Source organism: Acinonyx jubatus, chromosome E1 (assembly GCF_027475565.1).
Source record: "Acinonyx jubatus isolate Ajub_Pintada_27869175 chromosome E1, VMU_Ajub_asm_v1.0, whole genome shotgun sequence".
Lineage (NCBI taxonomy): Eukaryota > Metazoa > Chordata > Mammalia > Carnivora > Felidae > Acinonyx > Acinonyx jubatus.
Window position 1 is genome coordinate 38963026 of NC_069397.1, and position 16553 is coordinate 38979578.

At 41.7% G+C, this 16553-nt stretch overlaps 1 protein-coding gene and 1 long non-coding RNA gene across 9 annotated transcripts in view; one reads left to right on the top strand and one right to left on the bottom strand.

Moving 5' to 3' along the window:
* LOC106989270 (uncharacterized) overlaps nucleotides 1-14031 on the top strand; it is a 149278-nt gene extending 135247 nt beyond the window's left edge. For 7 of the 8 annotated variants that reach the window (XR_008294169.1, XR_008294167.1, XR_008294172.1 and 4 more), the window contains 2 exons: nucleotides 11490-11753; nucleotides 12593-14031. This is a non-coding gene — a long non-coding RNA (uncharacterized LOC106989270). The remainder of the gene's footprint in view (nucleotides 1-11489; nucleotides 11754-12592) is intronic. The other variant, XR_008294171.1, reaches the window with a different exon arrangement.
* On the bottom strand, nucleotides 8709-14228 carry KRT40 (keratin 40). Its single transcript, XM_015087744.3, has 7 exons — nucleotides 13782-14228; nucleotides 12991-13073; nucleotides 12572-12728; nucleotides 11558-11719; nucleotides 11353-11478; nucleotides 9791-10011; nucleotides 8709-9266 (listed from the first exon to the last, which is right to left on the bottom strand). The coding sequence occupies exons 1-7, from the start codon at nucleotides 14226-14228 to the stop codon at nucleotides 9167-9169; spliced, it is 1296 nt and encodes a 431-aa protein (XP_014943230.2). The 3' UTR covers nucleotides 8709-9166.
* Nucleotides 14229-16553: the final 2325 nt, after the last annotated feature.

A 16553-nucleotide genomic window follows, 5' to 3' on the forward strand; every position in this document is an offset into this window, starting at 1 on the left:
TTGTTCTGCCCAACTGATTTTCCATTTTCATTGTTCAGATGTTGTGAGTATGGGTTAAAATGTGAGTTTTAAATAAGACCCCTTTTTTTAACGTTTATTTATTTATTTTTTTGGGACAGAGAAAGACAGAGCATGAACGGGGGAGGGGCAGAGAGAGAGGGAGACACAGAATCGGAAACAGGCTCCAGGCTCTGAGCCATCAGCCCAGAGCCTGACGCGGGGCTCGAACTCCCGGACCACGAGATGGTGACCTGGCTGAAGTCCGACGCTTAACCGACTGCGCCACCCAGGAGCCCCAAGACGCCTTTTTTTAAAGATGATTGCTAGATTCCTGTTTCAGCTTGCCAGGTAGGGTTTGATTGCTAACAATAAATTTCCTGAAAAAGAAGCTGGTTACCTTTTGGTTTCCCAAAACCGACGTTTTATGACATTTTTGGTGCTCAGTGTTTGCTTGTGGAATTACATTAGCTAACAATTTGTCTTGGGGTTGGTTTATATTTGCTGTTTAAACATGATGTGTTGAAAGGAGTGTGGTTTTCATTCTCAGGAATACTTTCTCAGTGTTTTCTTAAGAAAGTTATTTTTGGGGAGCGCCTGGGTGGCGCAGTTGGTTAAGCGTCCGACTTCAGCCAGGTTACGATCTCGCGGTTCCTGAGTTCAAGCCCTGCGTCAGGCTCTGCGCTGATGGCTCGGAGCCTGGAGCCTGTTTCCGATTCTGTGTCTCCCTCTCTCTCTGCCCCTCCCCGTTCATGCTCTGTCTCTCTCTGTCCCAAAAAGAAAGAAAGAGAGAGAGAGAAAGAGAGAAAGAGAGAAAGAAAGAAAGAAAGAAAGAAAGAAAGAAAGAAAAAGTTATTTTTGGGGTGCCTAGGTGGCTCATTTGGTTGAGCGTCCGACTCTCTTGATTTAGGCTCGGGTGATGATCCCAGAGTCGTGGGATTGAGCCCTGCATCAGGGTTAGAATTTTCTTTCTCTCTCCCTCTCTCTCTCTCTCTCTCTCTGTCCCCCTCTTCCCCCTCTCTCCTGCTCGTGCTCTCTCTCTCTCAAATAAAAATTTAAAAAAAGAAAGAAACTTATTTGTTCCTGTTCCTTTATGGAGGCTCTAGGAGAGAACAATTATCTTGCCTTTTCTAGCTTCTAGAGGCGGCACAGGCTCCTTAGCTCCTGGCCTCTTTCTGTCTTCAAAGCCAGCAGTGGGGAGTCTTTCTCATGCGGCATCACTCTGACACTGACTCTTCTGCTTCCCTCTTCCACCCTTAAGGCCCTTGTGATTATATTGGGCCCACTCATATCATCTAGGATAATCTTCCTATTTTAAGGTCAGCTGATTAGTGGCCTTACTTCCCCTTTGTCATGTAGCCTAACATATTCAAAAGTTGTAGGATTAGGATATGAACATCTTTGGGGGCGCATTATTCTGCATATCACATAAGGTAAGGAAAAAACATTAATTTACAATAGTGCCACCAAATATAAAATGCACAGGAATAAATTTAGTCAGAAAGGTAGACTACATGAATAAAATATTAAAATACATTGAAGGACAGAAAACTAGAATAAATGGAAAGATATATCATGTTCTTGGACTGAAATACTATATCCATCACTATAAAAATGTCAATTATCTCCACATTAATTTAACTTAGATCCCACTAAACTTATTGAGATCCTCCCAATCTCAAAAATGTGATTTTTTTTTAACCAGGCAAGATAATTCTGAAGTTTTATGAGAAAAGTTAATCAAATTTGAATAGCCAGGAAACTTCTGTAAGAGGAAGCCCCAGAGAGACTAGTTCTTCCTATTTTAAAGACTCACTAATCAAAATACTATAGTATTGATGCATGAATAGTCAGACAGATCAATAGAATAGAATAAGAGGTCTAAAATAGACTTCCAAACAGACTGGAATTTAGTGTATGATAAATGTGACATTTAAAACTAGTGGGGGAAAGATAGACTATCATATGTAGTTTGGGGACAATTCTGTATCACTTGAGGTAGAAGGCAGGGCAGGAAATGTTGGGATAATGACTCATCCTTCCTAGTAAGACATATTGCAAATTGATCAAAGATTCAAATGTGAAAAATGAAATCATAATTGTGCTAAAAATATGAGAATTCTTTTTATAAAGTTGAAGACAGAAGGCCTTTCTAATAATGACCGAAATAAAGAAACCATAAAAACTATAAATCTGACAACATCAGATAACTTTTACATTGGTACAAAACACAACCTATAAAATTGGAAGACAGATGACAAACTGGGAAGGTATATTTGCAATAACTCCATAGACAGTGACCAGAAAGAAAATACAACAGGCACTTAATTTACAAAGAACCTTAGAAAAAATGCTCAGTGTCACTCATAAAGAAGAAATGTAAATTTAAACTACACTGAGATTTTATTTTATCTTTCTCCCTATCATACTGAAAAAAAAATCACAGTTTGGTAACAAATATACAGCCTCTCATTTATGCTGGTGGGAGTATAAATTCATACAAGTTACTATACTGCTACTATAATCAGACAGTGTGATATTGGCATAAGGGTTGGCAAGTGGATCAGTGAAATAGAATAAAGATTCTAGAAATAGTCTCACATACATATGGTCAGTTGATTTTTGACAACGTTTCCGAAGTAAGTCCATGAGAAAAGGATAGCCTTTTCAATAAATGTTGCCGATCAATTAGATAATTGCGTACAGCAGAGATCGATACATCTTGAGCTGTACCTCACACTCTATATAAAAATTAATTCATGATGGATTAAATACTTAAATGTGAAGGTTACAGGTATGGAACTTTTAGAAGGCAACATGGAAGAAGATCTTCATAACCTTGTTCAGACGAAGACTACTAGCACGTGGAGAGCACTAAACATAAAACAATGAATTTGACTTCATCATAGTTAAAGTCTTTTACTGATCAAAATATACCACTAAGAAAGAGAAAGGACAAGCCACTGGCTGGGTGAAAATATGCCTTGAGATATAAAGGACCTTCCCTTTGACACAGCAGTATCATGACTAGTTCTATGCTGGAGAGAAATGAGTGCGTATGTACACAAAAAGACTTGCATAAAAATGCTTCTAGCAGTTTTATTCTTAATGCCACCCAAATGGAAACAAGCCAAATGCTCACAAACAACACAATGGATCAACAGACTGTGGTATATTCATAGAATAGGTTAGTAACTTGACAACAAAAAGAATGAACTATTGGTATTCACAATGACATGGATGAGCTTCAAAAACATGTCAACCTGGGTCGTCTGGGTGGCTCAGTTGGTTAAGCGTCTGACTTCAGCTCAGGTCATGATCTCGTGGTTCATGGGTTTGAGCCCCGTGTCAGGCTCTGAGCTGTCAGCACGGAGCGTGCTTCGGATTCTGTGTCTCCCTCTCTCTCTGCCCCTCCCCCACTCGTGCTCTCTCTCTTCCACGCGCTCTCTCTCTCTCTCAAAAATAATAAACATTAAAAAAATATATATCAACCTGAAGAATTTAGGCACAAAAGGGTACAAACAGTATGATTACATTTATATTAACTTTAAGAACAGGCCAAACTCTTCTACGGTGTCAGGTATCAGAATAGTGGTTGTCTCCTCATGAGGGAGGTGAGCTGACTGGGAAGGAGCATGAAGGAACTCTCAAGGTCAACATTTCACATCTTGATGTTCTAGTCTATGTCTTGATCTGGATGTGATTACATGACTGTGTATGGTTTTCAAGTTTCATGGAACTACATGCTTTCCACCATTGATACGTTTTCTTGTATGAAAATGAAATCCCAGTGAAGTATGGTTAACATAGAAAGTTAAGATTTGATAGAGCTGTGTAGCTCTATGAATGCTTACTACTTTATTCATGTACTTGAATTACAAATGGGTCATTTGTAATTTCACTTGTGAAAAATGGAAGTCATAAATGTGCTAAGAGAAAGCATAAGAGAATTCTTTTACAAATGAAGAGTGGAGGAAGGCCTTTATAACAGTGACTCAAAATCAAGAAACCACAAAAAAATGGACAAATTTTGCTTCACAAAATAACAGCATTTGAAATAGTAATAATTTTAAAAACGTGTAAAAAGGACTGGAAGGAAAGATATCTAAATGTTAAGAGTGGACTTCTTTGCATTTTATAATTATTAATGAGAGTTATTTTCTTCTTTATGTTTTTGTACACATCCCACAAATTGGCTGTATCACTTTCAGAATCAGAAGAAGAGTTTGACATGGGGCACCTGGGTGGCTCAGTCTGCTAAGCGTTGACTCTTGATTTTGGCTCAGGTCATAATCTCACCGTTTGTGAGTTCGAGCCCCCAGTCGGGCTCTGCACGGGCAGCCCAGAGCTTGTTTGGGATTCTTTCTCTCCCTCCCTCTCTCTTTGCCCCTCCCCTGCTCGCACATGCTCTCTCTCTCTCTCTCTCTCTCTCTCTCTCTCAAGATAGATAAATAAACATTAAATTTTTTTAAAAAAAGAGTTAGACAACTATTTTTGTTATATCTTTGTTTTTGTGCTCTTTTCTCCATCTTATCACTTCTCTTCTTGTGTATCTCAGGCAGTGATTTTCCTTCGTTGCATGGCTGACTGCTTTATTTGTGCTCTGGAGCTGATTTCTCTTTGTTTCTTTCAGGACCACATTTCATCAATTATGTACCCTTTTCTTGCATCTTGCACATCTTCTTTACTACTTGATCAATTTTCCTTTCCCTGTAAGCATGTTTGTTACAGATCTTAATATTGTCTAACTCCTAGCTATGTAGCCACTTTGGCTTTGAAGGCAGTGTCTTTCCTTCATTACCCATTTTTTTGAGACAGCAGTGGGTATCTATCTGTTACCATCATTTTGCTGCCACCAGCTCATTTGTTGACTTTGCGAAATCTGGCTAACCTATAAGCATGATATGACGTAGCCTATCTTGAAGACCTTCTTTGTCTGCCTTAACATAACACCATTTTCTGGTACAGAAATACCCAGCGCTTCCTAAGAGCAAAGTACAAATTCTTGATTGCCAGGCAATCAAGACTTGCCATAGTCTTGATCCAGCTGACTGTACTTCACATCCCATGGCTCCTGTACCCCCTGCATACACTCTAACCAAACTGTATTCCTTGCCATGCTCCAAGCTCTCCTTGCTTTGTTTCTCCAGGGCGTATTTATTGTTGAGGTTCCCTCCATTTTTCTCCATCTAGGTGTTTCAAGGCTGCTCTGGGAGAGAATCCAGGGCTCACCCATATTTGATTCTCCTCTCCTTGGGGGCACAGGGGAAGATTACTCTTTCCTGTCCCCTTGCAGTTAGGAAAGGTGTAACCAGGGCTTTAATCTTTAGTTCAAGAGACTGGGGAGGCAGCATGTTCCAGATGCTGGAAGAGCAAGTCTGAGAGTGATAGAGAGGAGTTCCCTTCACAGCATTGTCCTGGCTGGAGCCTTCTGGGAAAGGGGCAGTGCAGGGGAGAGGAAGGATGGGCTTTAGGTCCAGCCTGAGCTAAGTAGCTGAGATATAGGGAGGGAATATGGCCTTTGTGGGGCCAACAAGGAACCCATGAATTGTAAATACTAAATAGATACAATGAGGAGCCTGTGTCCTCAAGTCATGAATGCTTCTTGCATTTAGAGCAGGCAAATTTTGAGGCCATTGTTTTGCCTGAGTGTCCTCATGGTGGGCTGTACTCAGAACCTAGGATGCAAAGTTTTGTGCTGGTTCTTACAGATGAGTGATGCATTATATTTTATTTTATATTTTTATTATTTAAAAAAGATTCTTTAATGTTTATTTATTTTTGAGAGACAGAGAAAGACAGTACATGAATAGGGGGAGGGGCAGAGAGAGAGGGAGACACAGAATTTGAAACAGACTCCAGGCTCTGAGCTGTCAGCACAGAGCACGATTCGGGGCTTGAGCTCACAAACTACGAGATCATGACCTGAGCTGAAGTCAGACGCTTAACCGACTGAGCCACCCAGGCACCCCATGATACGTTATATTTTAGATTTTACTTTTTATGCAACACTAGGTGCTAAAAATACAGGCATCTTATTTAGTGCATTATTAAAGCTATGAAGATGTTGCATTATTAACTAAAATTAGGATTCTACTAGATTTTACCAAGAAAGGCCTTAACTGTTTTATCCGAAAGTACAGTGGCCATTTTTCAGTGTTTGACAACCCAGGGGAATGCCTACTGCATATGCCCACATGGAAAAAGATGGAATTCCTCCAGTTTGGAGGAAGGCTTTTTTTTAAAGTTTATTTATCCTGAGAGACACAGAGACAGCATGAGTGGGGGAGGGGCAGGGAGGGAGGGAGACCGAGAATCCCAAGCAAGCTCTGCACTGTCAGCACAGAGCCTGCCTCTGGGCTTAAACTCATGAAACCATGAGATTATGTTATGACCTGAACCGAAACCAGGAGTCAGATGCTTAGCAGACTGAGCCACCGAGGTGTCCCTGGAGGAAGGCTTCTGAGGGCTGTTTTGGGATGTCACAGTTTTCAGTGATGGAAATCTTTCCTCTTTGTGCATAATTCACTTAATGTGACTATTTATCATCATCATTAGCAATTACTTTGTTGTGGGGTGTTTGGTTAACTATAGAGCTCACAATGATCCAGATTTGTATCAATGATAATTTTGGTCTATACTTTTCCAATAACCAGATTTAAAAACATATTTATTGCCATGCAAATATGAATCTATTACACTACTGCAAAGTAGACATAATTTAATGCCCCTAGGATTTTAGAAGTTTTTATCATTGTTGGAAAGTAGAAAGGAAAGACCATTTGGCCAGTGAAAGTGTACTATGGTTAAAAAAAAAAAAAAAAAAAAAAGAAGAAGCTGGAGTCCTCCCACCCTAACACCATTTAGAACAGGCAGGCTAACCCAAGAAGAGGTCAGATCTAGAATTAGCCTATGTCTTTAACATAATATTTAGTGCAATACTATGCCAAAACTAAAAACAGTTATGGAAGGCTAAAAGTAACACGAGAGTCCCCAAAGTGGTTATTCTATCTTAAGGATATTTTCCTACTTCAGTTCCACTTTGATTTTGCATTAAGCCAAACTGGAAATATTTTTAACTCAGAAAATAAAAATAGATTAGTGAATCCATACAAAATGTTATAGATCGAGAGAAGGTAGTCATGTGCATTTTTCTGAGAGGAAATTGGATATAGCTCGTTGGGAATTATTACAGATGCTGAATATTTGCTTTGCCATAATCTTGACCAAGGCAGAGAAGAAACCGTGGGAAAGTCTGAGGGTGGGTGGATGGCAGAGATTGATATGGTGGAAACCTCTGGGTTAAAAACCACTATGTGTTTTTTAAAAGAACATTTGCATTTTGAAACAATTACAGACCCACAGGAAGTTGCAAAGATGGTGCATAGAGGTCCCATGTATCTAGCTTTCTCCTGTGGTTATAGTGGTTATATCTTGCTCAGCTATAGTTCAATTGTAAAGTCAAGAAGTTGACATGGATACAATGTGTATATATATACATATATATATATATATATGTATATATATACACAATGTGTGTGTGTATGATGTGTATATTTCTTTCACATATGTAGATTCATGTAACTACCTCAGCATTCATGATACACAACTCAAGATACGCACCATAAAGATCTCCTTCATGCTGTATTTGTTTTATGTGTAATTTCTAGGGTTTTTAGCCAAACTTAGGAAGAGGAACAAGGAAATGTACATCTATTTCATCTTCTGGAAGTGGAGTTCTCTGTTTTGCTTTTTTATTTCTTTACTAAAAAAATTTTTTTTAGTGTTTTTTTATCTTTGAGAGAGAGAGCGCGCAAGTGGGATAGGGGCAGAAAGAGAGGGAGACACAGAATCTGAAGCAGGCTCTAGGCTCTGAGCTGTACTGAGCCACCCAGGCACCCCTCTGTTTTGCTTTTTAAATGTATGTGAATAATTCTTCTTTTTTAAAAAATTTTAATGTTTATTTATTTTTGAGAGAGAGAGAGACAGAGTGCAAGAAGGGAAGGAGCAGAAAGAAAGGGAGACACAGAATCCAAAGCAGGCTCCAGGCTCTGAGCTGTCAGCACAGAGCCCGACACAGGGCTCGAACTCATGAACAGTGAGATTATGACCTGAGCCGAAGTCGGACGCTCCACCGACTGAGCCACCCAGGCACCCCTGTGAATAATTATTCTTATACCCCAATGTTCAATAACAGACCTAGGTACCTTATGGTATTTTATGCAGCCGCTAACATAATGGTCACAAGACAATCTTATATGTTTATTAGGATTGAAAATGCTTACATGACATAGTAAAAAAATACGTTACTCAACTATGTGCATATGTAAATATGATTACCACTATATGGAAAAACCTATTGTAAGAAAGAAAACTGTAAGTTCCCAAGATACCGAGAATGGATATTTCGGGCGTGGAATTATAACTGATTTTTTTCCCCTTTCATGTGCCAAATTGAAAAAAAAAATGGAATCTTGAACTTTTGTAATTACAAATAAAATAAAATTTATTCCTAAATTCCAACTGTCTTCCAAGATATATGACATTTTGCATTGATTAGTTAACCTGTTTGTAATTGAGGAGTTAAAAAACTATTTTCAGCTTTGGTTTATGCAAAATCAAACTGTCGGCATGGGTTTAGGCAATTACCTTGGCATCACATGGTTATCACATCTGCAGTAATAAGCCACAAAGTTTATATTTACCATGCTAAAAAAAATGGAACACATTTTATTTGGAGATTAGCAAGAAAGCTTTATAGACTCCTAGAATATCACAAATAAGCTGGCAGGAGAGGAAATGATAAAGCAGAAATATACCGAGGATGTTTAGAGGACAAGTTCACGGTAGAAACCCTTTTTTAAAGTTTTATTTGAGAGAGAGAGAGCATTAGCAAGAGGGGAAGAGGGGCAGAGGGAGAGAGAGAGAATCTCAAGCAGGCTCCACGCTCAGTGCAGAGCTTGACTTGGGCTCAATCCCACAACCCTGGGATCATGACCTGAGCCGAAACCAAGAGTGGGACACTCAACCGGCTGAGCCACCCAGGCTCCCCAGGATGGAAAACCCTTCTTGACTTTCAAGTTTGGATGTCTCTGACTGAAGCCCCCATCTCCTTTCCAGGACACTGCTGGCTTTGAAGCCTCCATCCGCCGTGCTGGGGGTTTAGCATTCACACACAGCAGTTTTCGAGCGTGCAAATCACATACGCGGAGTATGGCTCACAAGTGTTGTCTGACGTGCTTGTGGTAGAACATGGGTGACAGGGAAGCCTGTGGAGAAATTTGAACTAAGTTCAACAGGGGAAAGCTGGATAACATTTCAAGTCAGAAAAGATTGTGCCCAAATCTGCCACTCTTTGAACACTCTTTGCAGAATAACATTTGACTTAAGCCTATTTTATGCCTGGACCCAGCATTGTCGCTTCATGCCCATTGCAGCTGTGCCAGCTCAATACAACTATATGTATTTACTTCACTTTGCAAAATGTCCTCTTATGCCTTTGGTGGGAGGCAGGAGCCAAGAGAGATCTCCAGCATGGAATTTTATGTGTGATACTTATTCTGCTTTAGAACTTAGAATACTTTGTGAACACTTCTAATATCGTGTGATTAGCCTCAGTCATGGTTGTTGTTGTTGTTGTTGTTTTTTTTTTTTTTTTTTTTTAACTCTTGTAAGGAGATCCTTTAACACATTAGAGAGGTTTGACCTTGGGCAGATCTTGGGGAAACAGGATTCTCCTACAAGAGCCTCTTTGTGACTTGGGGGATTTTGAGAATAAACGTGTGGAACTTGCCTGCTGTCCTCACTCTCAAGGAGACCCCGGTACGTGTTGATCTCACACTCCAGCCGGGCCTTTGTGTCCAGCAGCACCTCGTACTCCTGGTTCTGCCGCTCCAGGTCACAGCGGATCTCCGCCAGCTGGTTCTCCACGTTATCGATCAGGCACTGCATCTGGGCCAGCTGCGCGCCGTACTGGGCCTCAGTCTCCGCCACAGTGCATTCCAGAGATTCTGTCTGCAGAAGAAGTGTACTCAGGAGGGCTGTATAACATAATCCCTGGGATCAGAGTGCCTGTTTCCAAAGCCTTGCTCTACCCTAGTGTAGCCTAGTGACATTCTGAAAATTACTTAGCTTCTCTGAGCCTTAGTTTTATTCTATAACAAGTGGGCAATGCAAAGTACCTATCTCCTAGGAGGGTCGTGAGGATTAAATGAGTGATATGTGTAAAGCATTTTGAAGAGTTCCTGAAAAAAAAAAACTTTAAAAGCTAGGTAAGAGTTATTACTAACACCCCCAAGCCCGCTGCAGCCTTCAGTATACTGAAGTTGGGTATCGACTTGAGGCAGGGAGGAGCCATATAGTGGGAGTTAAGAGGCTCTGGGATTGAACCAGCTGGATCCAGCTTCCACTTTTGCCTCTTAAAAACTGCATGATCCCTGCAACTTAATCTGAATCTCAGTCTTCCTCATCTGTATAACGGGCTTAGTAAAGGGATTTATCCCATAAAGTAAGGCTCTCACAAGATGAATGCACAGCTGTCATTCACCTAGTCTCCATAGGGCCTAACGTGGCACAGACAGGGGTGTTTGACTGGAACTGGCTAGTGTTATCTTCAGTGCACGGTATCCTCGTTGCTTGGTGGGGGTCGGGGGGGGTGTTCAGTGAAGGGTCCAGTTGAGATTGGATCCTGGGAAAGTTTAGGATAGTGGTAGAATGCAGAGTTTGAATACCATTGTTTTCTATGATGGTGAGCTTGGAAACCTGGCCCGAATCAAAAGAGCTTCAGGGGCGCCTGGGTGGCTCAGTCGGTTGAGTGACCGACTTCGGCTCAGGTCACGATCTCACGGTTTGTAAGTTTGAGCCCCGCATCGGGCTCTGTGCTGACAGCTCAGAGCCTGGAGCCTGCTTCCGATTCTGTGTCTCCCTCTCTCTCTGCCCCTCCCCCACTCATGCTCTGTCTCTCTCTGTCTCAGAAATAAATAAACATTAAAAAAAGATTAAAAAAAAAAGAGCTTCAAAACCCACTGGAATGCTCGAGTGCCTTTGGCTCAGAGGTTCTGTTCTCATTCTGCTCCTGCTCTTCCCCTCTCTCCCTGTCTCTGGAAGGTGCTGCAGGATCACACTCAAGCCCAGAAGGGACGGTCAGGGCATCCCGTTGGGACAGTACAAGCTGTTGACCTATCGCTTCTGCCCCTAGCTCAGTAAACAGCAGTATTTAGGAAAGGCAAGGAAATATACTCCTTGCACATTGCAAATGGAGACTTTCTGCCACATGAACTGTGGGGCTCTCTCCTCGGGGTTTGGAAGAGGGGATGGCATCTCGGGGCCTGACTCCTCAGCATGTGAGTGGCATACCAGGCTTTGCTGTGCTTGGAGCTCAATTTCCAGAGCGTTGGCTGTGCGTTTCAGTTCCAGGATCTCTGTCTGGCAGTCCTGCAGCTGCTCCGTGCTGCACAGCTGCTGCTGATTCAGCTCCTCTGTCTGAAACACAGGTGTGATCAGAGGACCCAAGTAAGACAGACATCTGGAAGCCTGTCACCTTCCTGCTCCAGGAGCTGACCTGAACAGCAAACCATTCTTCCACGTCTCTGCGGTTGTTGGCGAGCACCGTTTCATACTGACAGCGCATCTCATCCAGGACCCTGTTGAGGTCGACGGTGGGGGCAGTGTCCAGCTCCACGCTGAGTCGGTCACCCAGCTGTCCGCGAAGCAAGTTGACCTCCTGAATGGGGGAATGGAGTCAAGAGTGTGACAGGGTGGGTGGGCGGGGGAGGGGGGGGGATTCACTTTGACATCCCAAGGGCGTCGCATTTCTGTTTTGGGGGAGAAGTGAGTAAAAGTGTAAAAAATCTAAAGGGATTTAGATTCAGTTGCTTGGGTTGCAATCTCTTTTCGTAGCTCAGTGTCTGCATCTGCAAATGGGTATAATAATTTTACCTTTCCCAGAGACTTATTGTGAGAGATACGAGTTAATGTTTATAGAAAGCACTTATGAAAGCCCTTGGCACATAGGAAGGTCTCAATAAATGCTATTATTATCATCAACCAATGCTCAAAGGGGAAATGTACTATATTACATCTTTCAGCTTTTCACCTTTTAGCCTCATTGATGTGAGATAATCAGATACTTCGTATTTTATGATTTTAAAAAGTTTATAGGTACAGACTATTTTAAAAATTTGGCCCAAATATTGCATAAGGTGTTATCCCCTTTTTGAAATGGCCTTCACACCCTGTGTTTATCGATAATCCAGATTTTCAAACCTTATAGGTTAGAGTTAGGTGAGCCATAAAGCCTCCAAGGAAGGCTGTTTGTGGGAGTTACCCCCTCCAGACAGCAATGACAGGTGGACAGTTTGGTTCATCCCTGTGGCACTGGCCAGGGCCATTTCACATGTACATCCAGAGACATGACATGCTGCCATGATCAGGCCCAACAGCATTAGTGCCCTGAGTACTTTTGTTCCAGCATGAGCGGTATCTGCCCAAGTTCGATTTAGGTACACAACACGGACTGTATCAGTTTGACTTTGTCCCTTCTACATTTGTTCAGCAATTTTGCCACTTTCCTCACCTCTTCGTGGTTTTTCTTAAGGCAAAGGAGATCGTCCTTCAGAGACTCCACGTGGGCCTCCAGATCGGCTTTGCACAGAGTCAACTCACCCAGGATCCCACGCAGGCCGCCAATGTCCGTCTCCAGCAGCTGGCGAAGAGACAGTTCAGACTCGTACCTTTCACGGCAAAAGAGATACAGCCAATGCTTACTTGGCTGGAGACAGTGCTGGGGATGCTGGGGAGTGACAAGAGGACTCAAGGAAGCCACATCCCAAATAATAAATGTGAGTTTTGTGAGCATTCTTAGCTTTAAAAAAGCTTATAGAGAGAATATTTGTGGTGTGTGCACACGCACTTGTGTGTGTGAGACAGAGAGAGCGAGAGAGAGAGTGAGAGAGAGGCAGTCATAAATTATTCTCAAGTTCAAATTCAACTTACTTTGACCTGAAGTCATCGGCAGCCAGTTTGCAGTTGTCAAGCTGAACAGCAAGTCTAGAATTCTCTGCCTTTGTGCACAAGATCTGGGAAGGAAGGTCGTTATATGTAATAGATGGCCCTTTGAAAGAAACCTAAATATCTATTCATTGAACAACTATGCCATTATTTATCTTTTAAAAGTCTTTATAAGAAAGTATAAAATAGCTTTCAGCCTACTTCTCTTATTAGCCATGTCACTTCATGACGAGACAAACAGGACCAATTTATAAAAGAAATAGATAAAAAAGGTTAGTTTTTCAACGGCCTAAGACATTTTGCAATATTCCTTGACAGTTGAACTCTGATTTTTCTCCATAAGTGGTTTGTATTATGACTCTATCTCCACTCCATGAAAATAAAAATTCATCTGTAAGAAAATGATTCCTAGGGTGAAATTATGTGATTAAAACGATGACATTTCAATGTCTATGTTAAAATATAAATATAAACATCCAGTGTTGCATACAGAATTAACTTTGGGTATAACACAGTTTTTCCTTACTCTCTGGACGATGAAGGTAAAAGTCTGGACATGAGAGAGTTTATTATGGCCGTCAGGGATTACTGGCATCCCCAGGGCTAATGCTGACGTTTCCTGACTTTCGGCCCACCACCCTTTCCTCTGGGTCACATTACCTCCTGAAAAGTCCCCTTTCCCTGGGGGGACTTCCATAGAATAGCCTCTTTTAGTATAAAGGTGGAGCAAATCCCAGATTGGAAGGGTGGAACATTAGGGCAATGAGACACCAGACCTTTTGCTGGAGATCTTCAATGGTGTCGAAGTAACACTGATAATCGGGGCACACCAGGGGGACCTCCCCTTCACACTGTTCTCGGATCCTGCACTCCAGCTCCGCGTTCATCTCCTCCAGGCCTCGCACCTTCTCCAGGTAGTTGGCGAGTCTGTCGTTCAGGAACTGCATCGTCTCCTTCTCGTTGCTGTTGAACATCCCATCCTCACACCAAGCACCGCTCCCCACCAAGCACGGAATGTGACAATTCCCAGCCAAGTAGCACGGTGTGACACAGCCTGTTGCCAAGCGAGACCCAGATAGGAAGCTAGGGGTCTGGCCTCTGGAGGTGGCTTGGGCGCTGGGGAGGTGAGTGGTTTCCATGGAACAGGGTGAAGCGAACACACAGTCGGAAGCTGTGGCACAGGATTCAGAGGAGCAGCACGTAGGGGAGCAGTCCGAAGTCATCCTATCGAACGAAGAACCAAGACTAGTTGCAAAACTCCGGCTGACTGGCTGCCGAGGTCTCCTTCCCTCCTGAGACTTTTATACAGTCCCCCAAATGGGTATTTACGGAACAGACCGGATGTTTTCCTTATCACTGTTGGTGGCAGTTGTCATATGAACACTCATCAGGGTTGTTTGTTTGCTGAGGAAGAGTTTTATGCTTCATAAAAGAGGCATAACTTCAGGTTACTAAAAAAGGACACTATTTCCATATGCCAATAGGATAAAATGTTTGGTCCAGAATAAAATCTTCTTAGGAAGCGCTGTCCGTTTGGCAGACTTTGGAAAGATGGAGAAAATGTGGCCCCTCAGTAATTATAGGTACAACTCATTACAAATAACGAAAACAATATTCCCACACATTTTGATCCTGGGCACTGGAAATTGTTTATGTATCCTCTTAAAATTCATATTACATCTCATTAAATGCCATTTATTTGTTTGTGCCACCATCATAAAAATGTTCCCTGTAGTTAGCAGTCTTTTCAGCGCTTTTTATGGTCTTGCTGTGCTCAGATGGTGGAGGGTTGAGGTGTGTTCTGGGTTTAAAGTGTGTGTGTGTGTGTGTGTGTGTGTGTGTGAGAACCATGTCTACCTGTGCACACATTGAAAAGTCACTTTATGTAACAGATGGGTACGATCTGTGCCCTCCAGGCCAAAAGACAAATTGGTTACCAAGATCTGGAGTTGTGATCTATGATTTCCGGAAATTTCCTTGCTTTCTCCACATTTCCTATGCCTAATTTTTATTTATTTAAAAAAATTTTTAAATATTTATTTTTGAGAGAGAGACAGAATGTGAGTGGGGGAGGGGGAGAGAGAAGGAGACACAGAATTGGAAGCAGACTCTAGGCTCTGAGCTGTCAGCAGAGCCCGATGTGGGGCTCAAACTCACGAGTCTCGAGATCATAACCTGAGCCGACGTCGGACGCCCAACTGAGCCACCCAGATGTCCCTCCTATCACTCATTTTTAGATGAGAGATATACTTTTTTTTACCTGTATCTATAATAAGAGTGAAATAAAATCTCTAAGTTACAATCTTTTAATCTCTTAGGAAACTAAACCCTCATTGGTTACACTTCAGAATAGGGGCAAGGGAGCTACAGAAGGTTTACTTCTGAGATGGAATCTGTTTTCTCTTATTTCCTTTTTTTTTTTTTTTTTTTTTTAGTTTTTAACTTTTATTTATTTCTGAGAGACAGAGACAGAGTATGAGTGGGGGAGGGGCAGAGAGAGAGGGAGACACAGAATCTGAAGCAGGCTCCAGGCTCTGAGCTGTCAGCACAGAACCCAACACAGGGCTCCAACTCATGAGCCTCGAGATCATGACATGAACCAAAGTCAGTCACTTAGCCAACTGAGCCACCCAGGCGCCCCTTATTTACTTATTTTTTAAGGTCACAATTTCATAAAAATTTAAAAGACTGGAACTGAGGAATAAAATTTTATAATGTTGAGTTCCAGATCAGTGGTTCCATTGGGTGAAACCCCTGCTGCAGTACCGAATGGATAGGGGTTTGAGATTTTTTGGATTCTGTCTTGAATTTCATCTCCATTATGGAGCATAATCTCTTTCACTTTGCTTGGCGTAATTGTGGCATTTATTTCATTTTCAAAGGTGTGCAGAGCAAATTGCCTCCAGAATTGTTAACATTTTTATAAGAAAAAAACCCACTATCCTGACAAAGTGAAAATTTTCATGATCCAAAATAAACTTAATTTTTTTTTCTAACTGTGAACACTAGGTAGCTGATAATGGAAAGACCAAAACCAAAAACAAACCAAGAGCTCTTAAATAGATGGATTTAAATAGTGTCTTAGGATATATTATTCTCCCATCCAAGTACTAACCAGGCATGACCTTGCTTAGCTTCTGAGATCAGATAAGATGGGACACCTTCAAGGTGATATGGTCATGGACTCTTAGGGTTTATTATTCATTGAGCAGAATTGGGTTTGATTTTAGGGATTCTCTTTACATTTCAACACTTAATGCTAAACGTTCTTAGAGTGCTGATGGTATGATGATGCTGTTCTGCAGAGGACATGAGCAGGGATTCAAAAACATATTTGAAAAATACAGATCTCTGAAGGAAAATTCTGATTTCCACAGTAACCTAATGAGTCAAAGGAAAAATGTCTTTGAAGAGAACCCATGTCTTGGTTGTCTGTCATTGGTTTCAGTTAATTAAAATGCAGCAATGTGCCTTTCTTTTAAAGTAACTGCAGGGGGGTGCCCTGGGTGGCTCAGCTGGTTAAGTGTCCAACTCTTGATTTCAGCTCA